Source organism: Tyto alba, unplaced genomic scaffold (assembly GCF_018691265.1).
Source record: "Tyto alba isolate M040663 unplaced genomic scaffold, T.alba_DEE_v4.0 Super-Scaffold_28, whole genome shotgun sequence".
NCBI classification, from domain to species: domain Eukaryota; kingdom Metazoa; phylum Chordata; class Aves; order Strigiformes; family Tytonidae; genus Tyto; species Tyto alba.
Window position 1 is genome coordinate 5,750,940 of NW_024881302.1, and position 17,286 is coordinate 5,768,225.

The 17,286-nt window shown below is 43.9% G+C and overlaps 1 protein-coding gene across 3 annotated transcripts in view; it reads left to right on the forward strand.

The window, feature by feature from the left end:
• Nucleotides 1–17,018, forward strand: part of TTYH3 (tweety family member 3) — a 78,701-nt gene extending 61,683 nt beyond the window's left edge. Inside the window, exons 11-15 of one of the 3 annotated variants that reach the window (XM_042798506.1) lie at nucleotides 404–540; nucleotides 2,562–2,738; nucleotides 3,671–3,746; nucleotides 5,891–5,992; nucleotides 11,280–17,018. In XM_042798506.1, the coding sequence (XP_042654440.1) occupies nucleotides 404–540; nucleotides 2,562–2,738; nucleotides 3,671–3,746; nucleotides 5,891–5,971 (471 nt within the window). In that variant the 3' untranslated portion in view covers nucleotides 5,972–5,992; nucleotides 11,280–17,018. The remainder of the gene's footprint in view (nucleotides 1–403; nucleotides 541–2,561; nucleotides 2,739–3,670; nucleotides 3,747–5,890; nucleotides 5,993–11,279) is intronic. The other 2 variants (XM_042798507.1, XM_042798508.1) reach the window with 2 other exon arrangements.
• Nucleotides 17,019–17,286: the final 268 nt, after the last annotated feature.

The following is a 17,286-nucleotide window of genomic DNA, read 5'->3' on the forward strand; positions in this document are numbered from 1 at the left end:
TGCCTTATAGCTGCAGTATAGCATGGCCTAACTGTTGCCCTAGCTGTGTCTCTGAAGGCAGAGAACAGGTAGTCCTTGCTTGTCTTCTTGGGCAATGGGACATAGTGAGGGAACTGAGAAGTGTAATGGAAATCTTAAGTTGGGTGGATAAGTTTGCCTTGTCTTTTTTCTTCTTTTTTTTGTCTTTTTTTTTTTTTTCTTCTTTTTTCTCTCCCCCCCCCCCCCCCCCCCCCACCTTCTTAAAGTCTTATTGTGTGGGATTGCAAATAGTAATATGCTTTGGAAAAAGGACTACAATCTCTTAAATTGTTTCAGAGAACATAGTCCAGAGGAAGGGCTTTTGAATTAGAGCTCAATGTTAACTCCATAGTGATCAAGAAACTCTGCTCTTTTCTCTCTCCAGGATTACATCCAGGCTTTGACGGGCTTTTGCTATGATGGAGTGGAAGGACTTATCTACCTGGTTCTCTTCTCCTTTGTCACAGCCCTCATGTTCAGTTCCATTGTGTGCAGCGTCCCACACACTTGGCAGCAAAAGAGGTATAGAGAGGGTTTAGATCCTGTAGCATTGTGGAGCTCTTCCTGAAGGAAGACTGGCTATTGGATTTGTGCCCATGAGCATATGGCGCTCTTTCCCATATGATTCCAGGAGTGAGGGATGAAGCTTTATAAGCACAGGTCCAACAGAAAAAAAAAAAATGTTGGCTTTTGCTTTGGCTGTGGTTAATATTTACATCTGAACCTGACTGCACTGGAATAGTCTGTGTGCAGAGCATTTAGTACACTGTAGAACTATGAGTCAAGTCGGAGATGAATCATTATAGCTGTAGAGAGAGTTAATGCTTGAACTATGTGCCATCTGTAAAATACCTATTGTCTTGCATTGCTTTGAGGCATTTGTTCTAGTATGGGGAAGAGAATTGGAATGAGCAGCAGTTCACACTTGCCTTTTTGGCTTTTCTCACACTGGGGTGACTGACTTGCATAGCTAATAGAAACCAGGATCTGTCTTGCTGGCAATAGCATGGGCAGATGAGATACTTGCAAATTGGTGGCAGTCATCTAACAGTAGAGTTGTTTGGAACTGGTATTAATGATGGTAACCAGGCTGATCAGTAAGTCTTGAGCAAACCTTTGCTTCACTGACTGGCTGCTGCACCACATGCAGCTATTTAAAATAGCTTTGAGTTTTCTGTTCTTGCAGAAGAGCAGTAGACTGTGCAGCAAATTCTTTTCTGTGGTCCTGAAACATGGTTTTTGTGGTCTAAGCCCAGGCTTAAGGTTCAAAGTAAAATGGAACATCCTGAACAATAGCAGGAAGCCAGAGCCCTCCAGGCTTGCGGTGCCCACAGAGAAAGCCTTGGGAAATGCGTCAGAATAGCACTTAAGAAAATGTCTGGTTTCCTTACCTCTTCCACACACAGCTACAGAGAAATTACCAAGAGAATGCTGGTCTGCCTGTTTGAAGGAGAAAGGTTGACGCAGTGGTATCTCTTGTGCTGCCTTCCATGTGGGCTGCTGCCTGTCCTGCCAACCCCGGCAGGCGCAGGCTGCTGCTGTGAGCTGAAGGATTCCCTCTTGCATTCCCCGGAGCACCATTTCTTCCTCTGTCTCCCTCCAGGAGGTGGAGGATGTCATACTTATTGCCTGTAAGAGGCTGTGCAGGCTGCAATTCCCTGACTAAATCTTCAGTGCCACCTCGTGGTACAGAAGCTGCAGGTGATATTTGGGATGTAGCAATGTCCATGCTGTCTTTCCCAGCAATAAAGTGCTTCCTGTAGAACCTTTTACTAGCTTTGTCAAGCGTCGCCAAAATATATTTCAGACCTTGGTGCTTCATCCCGTAATTAGAGAGATAAAATAGCAGTGTATATTGTATAGGAGGGACAAGAGCATACTATGGGAAGGGGGGAAGGAACCAGCTGGCAAACAGCCCTGCTCTGCATTAAAATTGATTTAAAATCCTGACATTTTTGAGAGAATAGAGCCTTTAGGCACAAACATTGCAGCTTAGTCTCCATAAAGACTTCTGAGATTTTGATAGGTGCTGAAGCAACCAGCAATTCCTTTGTAACCAGGATGGGAGTTCAGAATAGTCTACAGAGACTTATCCTTAAAAGCTCTTTGGACATGGCTACAAGAAATAGAAGGAGACAGATTGCAGTTTTGAAGGATGATCTCTGTGGGATGCATAGCACTAAATCCCCACTGCCTCATTTTATTTTTTTTTTTTTTGAAGTGCTGTGTATTTCAGGATGTGTGTCCATCCTTTGGTTGTATGACTGGGCAGTTGCAGAACTATGCTGTCTGCCAAGCCCTGAGAGAAGACCGCAGGGAGACTGTAGGGGATCACGCCGTGTAAAAGTCCAGATGGTATCTGTGGGAGGTCTGAGTCACTGTGGTGTAGGCTGTGTTTGACACTGCCACCCTGAGGCATCCCAAATGGGATGTGGAGGTGTGGAAGATGGTTGGGAGGTTCCTAGGATTACCATGGTTTCCTGCAAACCCCACATGTGGGGTAATTGTAGGGTTCTAGGAGGAACTTTTTCTCCTTCTTGCAGAAGCTCAGATGATGATGGGGAAGAAGAATCAGCTGCTCAAGGGAGTAGACAAACACACGATAATCTTTACAGAGTGCACATGCCCAGCCTCTATAGCTGTGGGAGTAGTTATGGCAGTGAGACCAGCATTCCAGCAGCAGCACACACAGTCAGCAATGCTCCCGTCACAGAGTACATGTGAGTATCCCAACAAGAGGGCTGTACTGCGGCTTGTCCAGGTTGCTTCACTCTGATTTCTGTCGTCGCAAAGTGCTGTGAGGCACTTTTGACCAAGCAGTAGAAAGCGATGAAGGATTTTATCCAAAGTGTCAAAAGGGATGTTTTGTGATGGGCATATATTGGGAGAAGGGAATAGCTTGAAAGTGCTGCAGTAGGAAGAGTTATATTAGGCAGCATGCTCCAAAATGTGAACAGCTTTGTCCTGTAGGATTTAGAAATCTGTCTAGAGAAAAGAAGTGGGAAGGTATTGTCTGGGCTCCTTATTACACAGTGATTCTGATCACCGGAAGGCTTAATTTTTCAGACAGAGCAGTCTTGCCAGAAGATTTTAAGCCTCCTGAGAGACTGAGAGCCAAGACAAAACCTGCAGGCTCTGTCCTTCCACAATATTTGCAGTCAGCTCTGACATCTGTTGCAGTCCAGAGCTAGCAAGTCCAGGTGGGATCTTCAGAGCTTTCTCCAGAAGTGCCTGATCCTGATCACACTTGGATTACCTTCAGGACCCATCTTTTTTGGGCTGGCACATCATTTTGTTCTTCCCCTTAGACTTTGTCCTCATTTTATCTCCATTTCTGCAGCTTGGCAGTTCTGATGCTGCAGGGAGGCAGATTTTCACACAGACCTATTTTTAAATCACTTGACATGATTCAGTGCGGGCCCTTCTGAGTAAGAGTGTAAAGATAGTGTTCAATCTGAGGAAAATAATGCTAGATTTGTGCCCTCGTCTGAAAAGAGGGATCCACCTGGCCTGTAAGAAAAGCTTTGAGGGAGACTGACCTGATACGGTAGTTCTGGGGGTGCGTATGCTCTGTCCCATGTCATCGTTGGAGATCTTCCCCAGAGTAGCATGGCACATACCCCCTGTTACCATGTGTGTCTTCCTTTCCTAGGAGCCAGAATGCAAATTTCCAGAACCCCCGTTGCGAGAATACCCCGCTCATTGGCCGGGAGTCCCCACCTCCCTCAGTAAGTCTCTCTTTACTGCTCCTCTCTGCTTCAGCAACTTTGGGGAATACATGTTTACCACTCCTGTATACTCTCAAGGGAGCTGATTGTGCAGCCAAACACAGGATCTGGCCCATAAATGGCAGCAATTTGAATAGACAAGTCATGTCTCACCTGCCATGGAGAATAAAACCCTGTTACGCTACTTTCGACATTGCACATAAAAAGAATAAATCTCAATCTGTTAACATTAATAATCCTATGGGCCCAGTCCTGCCACCACTGAAGTGCATGAGTATCTTGGTGGGTGACTTCAGCAGGATGATTCACTTGCATGCAGTGTACTTGCTATCTGTGGCATTGGTTCCTCAAGTTTAAAAAGAAGCTTGTTAAAACAGTAAATTCAGAGTTATCGCTGAACCTCTCTCCTTAATCTGCCCTAAAGAGATGGTAGGATGAAACCTGTATTATTTTTTTGTTGAGATTTTTTTTTTTTTAAATCTTTCTTTCACAACTGTTTTCCTTTCTTTAGAATCTATTTTTGAATTTAATTTCCTATGGAGGAAAAAAAAAAAAAACTTTCATGGAAGGTTTTGGTATTTGGAGTGGCCTGATAGCCATTTCTGTATGATGGATAAAACATGGGCTTTCCTTCGTGTCTGTGTAAGAACTAGGTGAATCTTGCCTTCCTTCACTGGATCCTGTAAGCCTTACTTACACCAGAACTTGGAGAACATGCCATCGCAGTGCTCACTAACTTGGTGGTGTGATTACAAAGGATGAGTAGTAGCATGCTTAATAACCAACCAGTCTCCAGGTATAGGTAAAGAAAATACAGTCTGTGGTGCATGATTCAAACTCATGGGAAGGGGGGGAGGAAGAGGAGGATGAAGGAGTAGGAGTTGTGGTGGAAAAGAGGACATCACATTCATGTTTTCACTTCAGAAGGACCAGTTCATCTTGCTGTAGAGAAAGCGGAAAAGTGGAGAGCTGATCTGTGTGTCTGTACTTGGCCAGACCTCTTCCAACCTTCACAAAGAGCTTTTCCCGATCCCTGGTGGTACTCTGATCGCAAGCTCTGGTAGCGTTATCTGCTCTCAGCAACAAGACAGTCCTCGGGAGAAGGGCTGATGTGCTGCACACAGTACAGTGTGGCCCATGCTTTACCACTGGCGTTTCCTGTTGTAGGAGAGGGCACTGTCCCTCTCGTACTGCCAAGGCATATGTTCGTGGAGTGTTTGTAGACCAAGGTCCTGCTTCCCTTTGCCCTACAGCTCTTCTGCTTCAGAGAAAGCACACTCCTTTCTGCAGGGGCTTTAGTCATGCACAAGTTCCCTGGTTCTTCAGTAGCTGTTTGTGTTAATACCCTGAGCGGGGATCTGAGTCCTGGTGCCTTAGGCTGGTTTCTGAGAGTAGATAAAGATGAGATTTTTTTTTTTTTTTTCAGAGTAACTTGACTTGGCAGACATCAATATAGGGAAGCGCAAGAGCTGGGGGAGGAGGAGAGTGCAGTGCTGCACCTATAAGCAAGGGGAGCTTCTCCCTAGACGAGGCGGAGAACAGGCTGTAGGATAAAAATGTGTTTTCTGAAGGGATGTAGTAGACGGGCAGTAGAGAGAAGAAAAATACTGTCTACTCTTACATTGGCAGGCAGCAGGGAAGGGGGATTTTCTGGGATATTTGTATTCATAGCTCTCAATAGCAGGTGGCTGAGACTATACAGAGGCAGAAGAAATTGTAACTTTTCTTAGCAAATCATCTGTGGGTGGAGAGAGATGAAAAGGGAATACCAATGCATGTGTCCCTGCCTCTTTTTGTGAGGGAGGAGAAGGGGATAACCATTTGAATAGGTTATGTCCAGTGGGTGGACAGAGCCGATATATTCCATTTAGCTTTCTGTAAACAGATGGTGAAAACTAAGATGTGATGATCCTGCTGCATTGTTTGTCCGTTACTTTTCCTGGCTTTTTGTTTGTTTGATTGTTTTTTTTTTCCTTCTCTCATTCCTTCTGTTTTCTCCTTCTTGCCACAGGGCTGTTCCCTTAGGGTTGTAGAGCCCACCTTGTCACTGACACACACCACAGCGTTTCACTTGCTTGCACTGTGTTTTTCATGCACGTTGAGGCTGCACTCTCTTTTTCTCTCTCTTTCTTGCGTCATCACAGTTGTATTTGGCTGCCATGGACAGTAGCAGCCATATGAGCTGGCAGCTTAAGCCCTCGGACAGTGCACGGACATACTGGTAACAGCGCCCGCAAATGGAACAGGTACTGGAAAAAAGGTCCTTCTTGCTCAACCCCTTCTCCACTCCCAACCACTCCCTTCATCCCTGCACTGTTTATCCCAGGCCAGTGCCTTTATTTCTTCACATTCCTTCCCTCTGCACCTCCCACCCCATTCCCTCCTGCCAAGGGTTAAAATTAAAATCAGTTATTGCTCTGGTGCAGACTCAAGGAGCAGTATCAACCTCGTAAAGGATTCTGGTGCACGTTGTGAGGGTTATAGGCGCCCATGCCTCTCAAAAGCTAACTCACAGCAGCTTCAACTCAGAGCCCACACTTAAGAACAGCTTGAACACTTAGTACTGAGTGCTGCTCAAATGTAGAACTAACCTTGCACTTCAAATGCAGAATAGATCTCCCATCACAAGAAGCTTTTTACTAGAAGTAAGGAGAACCAATTTATCAGCTTTTCAGTCAGGACTGGTTGTCTTAATTCAGCTTTTGGCTTCCCTTAAGCCCTACTGCTATCCTGTTTGTCTTGACTGGTCATAAAAGCATGTGCCTGAAACCAGTGATACTTACCTGCGCAAGCTTTTAGCTCCTCAGTAGGATTTTTTCATTTGTTGAAAGATCAGAGCTGGTAGTTCTGGCCTGTCCCAAAGAGTTACCTCATTGCCTGTTGTGCAGCTTCTCCTTTTATCCTTGCATTTCAAGTTAGAAAGGAGCAAGTTTTTTTAAAACTTCCCTAAGGTCCAGACATAAGCACTAAGATCTGTTTCATTCTGTTTCAAAACCTTTTACTGTTTTGTTTGTTCTCTGTGTGTCCAAATCATCCCATCCGTGTCCCACAGGCTCTGTGAACGGGGCCTTCCTAGTACCATTTCACTGTCTGAATTCCTAATGGGCTGTACTCACTGATGTTTTCCAAGATAGCTGGTGTTTCTTCCCTCGCAGTGGTCCATGACAAAACCACATGCCTACAGAAAGAGTAGGTGGTCTGCATTAGGCCTTGTAGTTTTTTAACTTGGTTGAGTAAAGGGTATAATCAGAGCTACCAGGCAACTCACCTGGAATGAAGGACAGTGCTCCTTCAAGGGAACTACAGTCATGCAGTAACTGGAAAGTGTTGGTTCCAGTTGGAACAGAGGGCTCGTTGCTTTTGACTCATACAATCAATGACCCGTATCTTACATTCTGTTCCCAGAAATACATATCCATAAAGCTGCTGTTTCTCCTTTTCTGCTGTTCTTGTTGGGGCTTTTGTCAGCCTTGCATTGGATTCCTTTCTGTCATGTTGCTGCTTGGTCTGCATTCTTGCTGCCCCTTGCCGTTTGTCTGCCTGCCTTGTGACGTGCTGGGAAGGGTGCTGTCTGAATTGGGTGTCCTGATGCCCTCTGCCGTGGTGCATGAATGCAAACAAACTTGCCTTGAAGCATGGTGCTAGCACCTGTGAAAGGGTCACAACTTTCTTCAGTCTTAAGTCTTGCAAGGACTGCTCTTGGGCGTCAGCTTATGGTGGTTTTTCTGCTTTGTGGTTCCTGCAGGTGGTATTGTAGCAATGTTAGAAGGGTCTATTCCATGAAATAAAATACTGCTTGTTGGGGGGGAAATTCTAGTGTCTTCATTCTGGACTTGAAACCTCCTCAGGGCTGAAACATGACCTGATCTCAGTCTGCACTGTCTTCTGTTTATCTAAGGTCGCACCCAGAGTTTAATGTGGCTGTCTGCAGGGCTAAGAGAAAGGCATTACATTCTTTCCAAGGCTTTCAAAACACAAACAAAACAAACAGAAGCTCTGTTCTTTTGACTTGGAAAACTTAAGTCCCTTTGAATTCAGAACCCACTGGCTGGAATTGGCTGTGTCCCTGCATCTTGTACCTCCTATATATAATGATACCAAACCCTGTGTGTTTACTGTGCTCTAGCTATTTGAGAGATGGATAAACCTTTAAGAACTTGAATCCAAAAGCTTTGGTCTTTATTGGATTACCTGTACAGTTCTGGCAGGTAATCAAAGTCAGGGTAGCTGAAGAGAGATACATGTGAAGTTTTTAACCACAAATAGTAAATGGTTTATACTTGGAGTCATGGTTTCATATGGTAAGTAATCTTCTGGCATAGCTCAATTAGCTGTGAAGTACTCGCGGTCTGCACAGTTCACAGGAGTTGGTAGAATTTATGGTGTCTAAAATTAACCAATTATTCCTATAAATTTTATTTTATTTCATTTGCAACCAATGATTTCTTTGTACACAGGCTATATGTATTAAGCACGTAACTAGTATGTGCTGGCAAACCATACCTGTGAAATTTTATACCCTTAACAAGGCTGAATGTGAAGGAAATACTTTATTTTTTTCCTTTGGAGAAATACAAAAATAAACTTATGTGCAATTAGCTGTGTTTGTCCTAGCTGACTGGTCAGTGACTGAGAGGTGTGCTGTGTTCAATAGCACATGCCACCAGGAGATAGGGTAACAAGAAGTCTTTTTAGGTACTCTTTTTAGGGTAGCTGACAGTGTGGTGAAGGTATGGGTTGAAAATTGTCCTCCATGCTGTTTTTGAAAGGATAAATGAGGGTATATAGGTACATGGGTACTTCTAAAGGAGCTAAAGGCTTAGTTATTTAACTATGGGTAATATAGTTTGGTTTCATATATGTGACTGGCAAGTGTCTGCTGATACATCTTCATCTGCTGGCCTCTCCAGATGTTGAGATCTGTGTATTCCACAGCATCTTTCTTCTGCTTCCCAGCAGAGGATGCACTGAAGGACTTGACCGAGGAACTACTGTCAACAGCATGTGGAGCAAAGCATTTGTACATGGAGTCAAATGCAGTGACTGGAGATCCAGTGCACACTGATAGAGCTGTGCTCATTATGAGAGGTGCGCAGTGAAGTGTTAGTGCTCTACTTCCAGGTTTCAATCATACTTATCGTGATCATTAAAAATACACTTTAACAGAAGGAGTAACTGGTTCAAACTGTAATGGGAAAAGGTACGAAGGTACAAAAATCCTGAGTTAAGGAGAGAACATCAGCCCTAACTCTGACTACTCTGAGTCTTGATTTGTTCCTTGTGGTGGATTGCAGGTAGGTTTGAATGTAAAATGCCCTCTATTTGACTGTCCAAACCTTGTGTTCCTGATTACTTTGTTTTAGTGACACTTAAATAACTGTGGGGTGTTTTCTTGGTGGAGGAAGGAGTGAATTCTTTTCGACTTTTTCTTCTGTGATGGGTGTACTTTGTACATCTTTGAAATGCAGTTCATCAAGTGGCCCTTCTTGATTTTAATGCTCTAAAGAAAGTCGATGTTGCATGTTGTGTGCTAAACCTATATGACTTGTCCAGGAAGATGCACAATAACCTTCCATGGTCTGAGACTTTTTTTCTAAATACTTCTTACAAAACCTTAGCACCTGGAAGCTCTTTATTCATACTCATCTCCTATCACATGTCACCATACAGAATATAAATGGAAAATGAGCAATCAAATGCATTTATCCTTTGAAGACCCTCTTCTTAGCATGATGTTTGGCTGGTAATTTCAGCATTGCACTAGCTGAAATGTGCCCTACTTACTCTCTGAGAAAGTTCTTTGACTTCTAAGCCTCTCTGAGCCTGTTGGGTTAGTTTCATATGCTTTAATAATGCCCTAAACTTTATTTCTGAAACAGTAATCACATTTAATAAACCTTACAGCATATAGTCCTTAAACTGGCTCAGCACGGTATTTTCTACCTTTTTCCTTCTCACTGACAAAAAATACATCTTAAAAAGAGAAAGAACAGATGTACCTTTTGTCTTCTAAATATAGATGCCGTTTCTGGGCCAGAGTTTTATATTAAGATCCATGTTCTGCAGAAAGTTTTCCAATTATGGAAGACACTAAAAGATGAGTGTGCAAATAAGCCACAGGTGTCTTCATCTTGTGCCAATGGGGTCAGCACTGCTAAAGGAGCAGATTGTCTCTTCTATTGTACAGGGGTTCAGCCCAGGTCAGTCTTTGAAGGAAAACTGATAAAATACTGTTAATTCTCTGAAAATCCCTTTGGACAGCTGAGCTTTTGAAAGCCTAAAGATGCCTCATAATGTTCTTTCCCAGTGGGCAAGATAAACCATACCTCCTGGTGAGGAACTGCCTTTCAGTTGTCTCTTTGCCAGCTTAACTGGCTATTTTATGTGGTTCAGTTTTAAAGGTGATAAAAAGTCAGTATGCTGAAGAGCACTCTTGGGAAGTAAGATGTGGGTATTACAGAATTATTCAAGCTCCAGCTGGTATAAAAAGAGAAATAAAATGTCTGTCCTCATTGCTTGGTTGTTAGTATCATGGTAGCAGAATCCCAGAAGCAGTAATGTGGTCATGATGAAGGCATTGAACACATTAGCACAAAGATGCAAAGTCTTTTTTTCTTACTGCTGGGTATTATTTACATGCTTTTCAGCTCCTCGTTCAAAGCTGAATGGCATATGTTACCTCAGTAGCTTCTGGGAGCTGTTTTGGATCACCATGCTTAAAATGAAAAATAAAATAAGAAAAAACAACCCCCCAAAACCACCTTTCATCTTTCTGACTTTCTCTTCTCGTCCCCAAGCTGGATCCCTGTCTACAACTGCACAGTACACAGGTTGGATCCCAAACTGCAGTGAATTATTACCCATCTGATAACTATTAGCTTAATATTATCTTGTTTGATGGCAGTCTGTTTCCAGCCTGACAGGGTCTGATCTTTCTTGAGCGTAAATTGTTCAGAGATTCATTCTTCCACACTTTTCTTTCAAACTGCCCATCTGTGATGCATGCAGTCTTCTGCCCTCATTGCCATAAAATGCAGTGTAAAAATGCAGTGTGGCCCCATTTTCTTTTCAACCTCCTTTTCTGGCATGGTTGAAAGCAATAACATGCCTAAGAGAGGATGAAGGGGTGAGGTGGGTTTTTACATCTGCATCATTTCCATTTCCCTCTCTGCTCCCAAGTGAAGTATGGCATATATCAGCTCAATGACTATTGGATTTTCTTCTCTGTAGAGAGCTTGGATCGGTGATTAGCCCATCTGTACTGACCTGGCCAGCATTCTTGCAGCAGGCTGACAGTATGTTACTCAGAGTGGACTACACATTGACTTGTGAAACTTTCCTTGTCAGACTGAGCCAGCAGCTCTTTGATATGCTTGCTGCAAATACAGACCGCTTTATGCTGGGAGGTGGTCATAATCTGTGGTTCTGTGTTTACATTAGTCATTTTGACTTACTTTTCTGTTCTGTTTTGTTTTGTTTGTGTTGTTTTTGTTTTGTTTTGTTTTGTTTTTTTTTTGTCTTGTCTTCCTCCAGTACACCTCCAGCATGAGAGCCAAATACCTCGCCACCAACCAACCTCGTCCAGATGCTGGCAGTGTGCATTAAAATGAAAAAGCAAAAGCAAAAAAAAAAAAAAAACAAAACCCACACGTGCAGTCAGACTAAACAATGTGCCAACTGCTGTGCCCCTGTGCTGTCCTCGTAGAACAATCCTGCTGTTCTGCCCAAAATCCAGTGCAGCTCCTTTTGTTTCTCCAGTCCAGACCACCCCTCCAACCCGGTACCTGCCTACTGGAGTGGAAGCCCCTTTTGAATTTAAGCCTTCACCTTGTTGTACCTGATGTGCGAGAGGCAGCAAGCACGTGCAGGCAAGCAACTGGGAGCACCCAGGCAAGAAACTGGGTCCACCTTCCTGGGGGCCAACTTATTAGAGTAGCCTACCAGAAAAAGTTGGTGAATATCTTCTGCCCCCTTTTTTCCCCTTCTGTTCCCCAGAGGGACTCGGTGAAAGATGGTGGTAGATCTTCTTCACTTGTGCAGTGGAATCAGCAGTCTGTCAAACACTGAAGAAGCAGAGGCTTGGTGTCTATGACTAGTGTACAACGAGGGGATGCTGAGTCAGTGCACAATGCAGCTTTCTGGTGGGAGTCCTCTGGTCTGGTGCTCTGTGTGAGGAAGAAGGGAGACTCCTGCCTCATGGTGTCAGTGCACATCCACTGTAATTTGGGAGCCTGGGGCTCTTCTAGAGCAAACCATTCCATTACCCTGGTTAACTTTAAAAAAAAAAAAAAAAAAACAACCTAATATTAAGAAAAAATTAAGAAAATGCCTTTTTCTTTCCCACTATATTTAGCATGTGAATTCTTGAGAAGGAGCAGCAGGTCCCAGTACCAGTCAACTACCCTGTCCATTGCTCTGAACCTGACCTCTCTGCTCCATCAGGGAAGCCCAGGTACTTGCAGATCGCATTCTGGGTGCTGCCCTTTTATGAGGCCGACACTCAGATGAAACAGGAGCCAGCCACCCACTTGGTGCCAAATTTTTCCAGGAAAAGACTTGTAAGACTTTGGGGGGTGTGGGGGGGTGCGTGTGTATTTTTGCACTAAAGAGTTTCAGCTCTCTGATGCTAGATCTTATGGGACAGTCAGCTTGCAAAAGCAAGAGAGACTGGAAGCACCAATGGATTTATAGCAAATGCAAGCTCTCCCTGCAGGAGTGACCTGTGAACTCTGCTGGACTTCTTATTCCTTTTTTTTTTTTTTTTTAATTAACCATAATTTACAGCACAGGGTTGCTGAACTGGCATTGAAGGAGGTTTTTGGAGCCTCAGTCCTAACAAACCGCAAGATTGTCAGTGTATCTTCTTCTGTGTTCCAGAGTCAGAAACCCAAATGACATCTGGAGAATATTGTGACTGTCAGAAGAGGTTTTTATTTTATTCTGTTTTATTTCATTTTGTTTTTCAAGGCACATTGCTAACCACTATCTGACCATATTAAGGCACATGTAAGGCATTTTTCTAGACATAAGGCAGAACAAAGCTTGCAAAGGGGCAGCTGGGTGCCTGCAAAGGGCAACATCCTCCATTGGTGCTGTACTTTCCACTGAAGAGTAGTGCTCCAAAGGGCACTGACAGCTTCCTACTGCAAGAGGAGACTGCCTCTTGGGAGGTACTGTTAAGTACTGCCCTTTCAGTAGGGTAACTATGATGTTCCTTTTTGTCTTTTTACCTCTGAGCAGGGGCATCTTAGTGTAGCTGCTAAGCATTATATCAAATAACTGGCAGAGGAAATAGTGGGAAATGTGTCTCAAACTAGAGTTGAGCCATTGGCAGAGGCAGTTAGTCTTCACCTCAGTGATGTTCAGACTCAGTATCTGTTTACCCCACGTTTGCTGTACGGGGCACAGAATCTACCAATCTGCCTTTACTCAAGTCAGTTGCCTTCTTGCAGTGAGGTAGGAATTGCTCCTAGCAGGTGGCTAACTAGAATGATGGTATCTGCTGTAAAATGGTACCAGCTCTGTGGAGGAGCAAGCTTTGAGACTCCTCTTAAGATAGAAACCACTAAGAGACTGCAAAAGCTGTAGGTCAGCTATTATCATTCATGGGTAGGGAGACAGGGAGAAGGCACCGCCATGCAGACAGGAAGAGAAGGTTTTGGAGAAAACTTCACACTTCACCATAAATCTCTGGCAGCAGGATTTTCTTGCTCAGGACTGAATATGCCCTTTCAGACATGTTTGATGGGCTTCACACTGAAACATACCTCTGTGTTATCAAGTAACAAGGGCAGGGAAAATGTAGTCACAGATGGCATGGAGGACCACTGTGGCTCATGAGCACCAGGTTTTCCACCCTGTCTCAAAGCCTACCAGGAGACCCGGGTGTGCAAGCATGTGGCATGGTTAGCTTGCAGGGCCCGAAGCACGCAACTGCTATCGGGGGAACTGAACCTCCCCCTCACTTTGAAGAAAGAAGCAAGAGCCATATAATCCTTATTAAGACTGAGTTGTTCTGCCATCATCTCTCCTTGCAAGGATGTACTCGGATTGCTACTTAGAGCTACTTAGACTATCAATTTTAGGGGAGATGCCCTAAAATCTGTGGCCTGGTCCTACTCATTGAAGGCAAGTGTTTTGAAGGCTGGAGGGTGTGAAAACAAGTGCTTCTGTATATTGAATTTTCGTATTCAAAATGCATCCTGAACAGGCGTGTGACTGCACTTCGGGTTGGATCTAAATTGTCACACTGGTATTGGCTGTGCCAGCAGGGATAACGGGAGAGGGAGCCAATATGGTTTTGTTTGCAGCATCTAGTGGAGCAGCCACCTTGACCTGCTTCCTTCCAAGGTTGGGCATAGCCACTCATAACACCCAGAACAACTTCTGACAATGTTTGGGGCTTGCAGCAAGGCGCACGTGAAGATATGTGCTCTGTGACTCCGAAATATAACTGGAAAGAATGTTACGGAGATAACATTTTGCTCTCTGGAGGCCAGCATAACATGACTGCAGTGTGAGCTGTGTACCTTTGTCCAGCCAGCACTTCCTTTACTTGACATGGATATTGCACTTTTGTAAAGCATCCTGGAACTCTGCTGCCCCGCTGCATGCTGTGCAGAGCGCTGGATAGGAAACACAGACAAATGGGTTTCTTTTGGTTTATTATTATGACTTCTTTTTTTTTATTTTTTAATTTTTTTTTTTTTTTTACTGGAACCTTGAGCAACAGTGTGGCATTTCTGCAGGCTGGTCTGAACAGATCTGCTGAAGAACAGATGGCCTTTGCCTATTCTTATGGCTGCGACATAATCAGTCTCATCCATATGGTCACATTTTGTCTGAGGAGTGGACTTTTAACAGCCAAGATCTCCCAGACTCTGTGCCTCCCTCTCGGGTGAACAGCAGGTGCTATCTGGCAAAGACTCATCTGTTCTAGATGGCATTCATGGTTGAGGGAGTCCAAACTCTTCAAGCTGTAGGAGGTAAAGCAGTAGAGACTTCTCTCTCTTCCATTGTGTCGCTCTGTTTTTAATGTGACAAAATGCCAAGGCCATATCACTTGGTGTGTCCCGGCTGACCTGATTGGAACATTAGTCATGTTACTGGTTGGTAGCACAAGGGTCCAGAATTCAGGGGAGATGCGATTGGCCTCTGGACACCTCGCTGGCTGCAAAATGGAAGGCAGCTTGTCTGGTTGAAGGTGACTGCATTGGTGAAGACACTTCATGTTACTTTTCAGAAGCACAAATGTGGTCATTGGCTTGTCTGGTTGGCTTGGTTTATTTCCACTGCATCATCATGTATGAATGACACTTTCTTTTGGAACTGAGAACTCTTCCAAGCACACGAACATCTCCACAATGTGAAATGTAAATAGCATGTTGGACTCTTCTGTCCAGTGTTCAAGACTGCATTGTAATTGTAAAGGAAATCGAATCAAGACTTGGCTGTGAATTTCTTGTGCTGTCTTGGGAATATAACTGTAGTGTTTGTATCCTGTATGTATTATTAAACTGAGTTCATTTTATGTGCTGATAAAAGGGTTCAAGCTAAGATTTTTAGCGTGCATCCATGTATCCAAATGTGAAGGATGGAGTGCTCCCTTCCCCTCCTGTCCTTTTTAAGTTTTCTCCATTTGATAGATGTTAATTTTCCGTGTACAGTCATCTCAGCCAAGATGCAAGGATGTTCATTTGAGTGCTTTGAGGGGGACACAGTGCATGGGGGTTTTAAGTGAACCTAAGTCAGGATTTACGTGGCAGTTCCCTCAAAATACATTAAAAGTTTGACCTTTCTGAGAGTAAACCATTTCTCAGGGGGCTGCTTAGCCAGCGCTCGTGAGAGCTTTGGGTGCTGCAGGGCGATAGCAGACAGGTACCCGTGTGGATAAACCCATGCTTCACTTCTGGTCCCGCCTTCTCCTCCTTCTAGCAGCAACTGAAATACCATGCTGAGCCCTTTGAAGAGGAGAGGTGTCTTGGCTTGTTGATTCTGGCCACCCCACCTGATTGAGTAGATGAGGTGGGTGGGTTTTCCTTTAGCTAGGGAGAGGAGTTGCCTTTGAAGTACTTCCTACCTAGGGACTGAGGAGAAGCTAAGGTCTTCCCCAACTCAACAAGTCTGTTGGTGTAACTCGTGAACATCTCTGGGTGAGAGGGGAAAAGCCCTCCAGGGAGATACCAAGGAGTAGATCTAATGCCTTGAGAGAAGAGACCTGACTTAATCTGGACCTTTAACAAGGTGGCTTCTTTCATCACAGCCTACTCCCCTTCTTTAGAAATTATTTGTGTGCATGCTATGGATGGCTTCCCTAGTCATTGCAGGAGGCCCGGCAGAAGCGTGGGATGTTTTGGTAGCAGTTTCTAGGTGGTAGCAAGTGATCTGTGCTTTCGGGAGGGAGAGCAGGTTCTCCTGCCGAGCCATGATGGTGAGCGTGTTGCCCAGCTGGGAGAGAGAAGGGATGGGTTACTGGTGGCCTGGAGCTCCTGGGTGCTCACCCCATCCCTGTGGCTGCATGCATGAACAAAGTGGAACATAAATTGATGTACAACCAGAAAGTTCAAAAAATTCTTTTCCTGAAGAGGATAACTGTAGCATGAAGCTCTTAGGTGCTCTGCATATTTGATACCACATTGCTCCTCACTATGCAATTCCCAACTCCTTCCTTCCTGTCCCTTCCTTAATCTCACACCAAGACTTCTCCAGTGGCCTCTGCCCAGGAGGCCACTGAAGTCCCAGAAAAGCTTCATTTCCTTCATTGTCCACTGCACTGGGTCCAACTGCCCAGCCGTCATGTCGTGTGCCTCAGGTCCCTTGTTAATGGGAGGCCCCATGAGTTTTATTCACATCATTCAGAAGGAAGTTTATTTTCTTGGACACTGTGCACAGAAACCTAATGGTGAACATGTACCTGGCCTTTTTGTAACTTTTCTGTTTTTTCTTCTTAACCATAATGGTTGTATATCATACCACTTTATATACATATATAATATATAAATATATATAATTTTTTTTAAAACTTTGGACCTGCTAGTTTCTTTCGAGTGTTCCTGCACTTACCCAAAACGTTTTTAAATTGTGAGGATTAAAGAGGATTGAGCCCATTTTTGTATCTTTACTTTTAATTCTGTAGTTCTATTGATTGTAATGTAGCTATTTTTTACTGTAACTTTTTGGTTTGCAAATACTAAACAAAAAACCTAAATGTAATTTCTGTGGTTTCTATTCAGCTTGGGTTTCATGTTTTAAAAATAAACGATTTAAAACCACTGTTCCTTTTTAGTGATTCGTATTTTCTCTCTTTTTTTTTTTTTTTTTTCTTCCCTTGTTCATAAACCTGCCTGAATTTTTGTTACCTTTCATAAATTGTGGTAGATCTGTGAAGTGAGGATGGGCAATAGAGCCATAAGGTCTAATAGCTAGTCGAGTGTGAAAAGAATATGAACGCGAGTGCCCTGTACCACAGAAACAGAATTATTGGTGTCGGTCCTGCTACGTGAGATGAACTGTGTGCACAGGTCCGAGCAGGGCTGCTTTT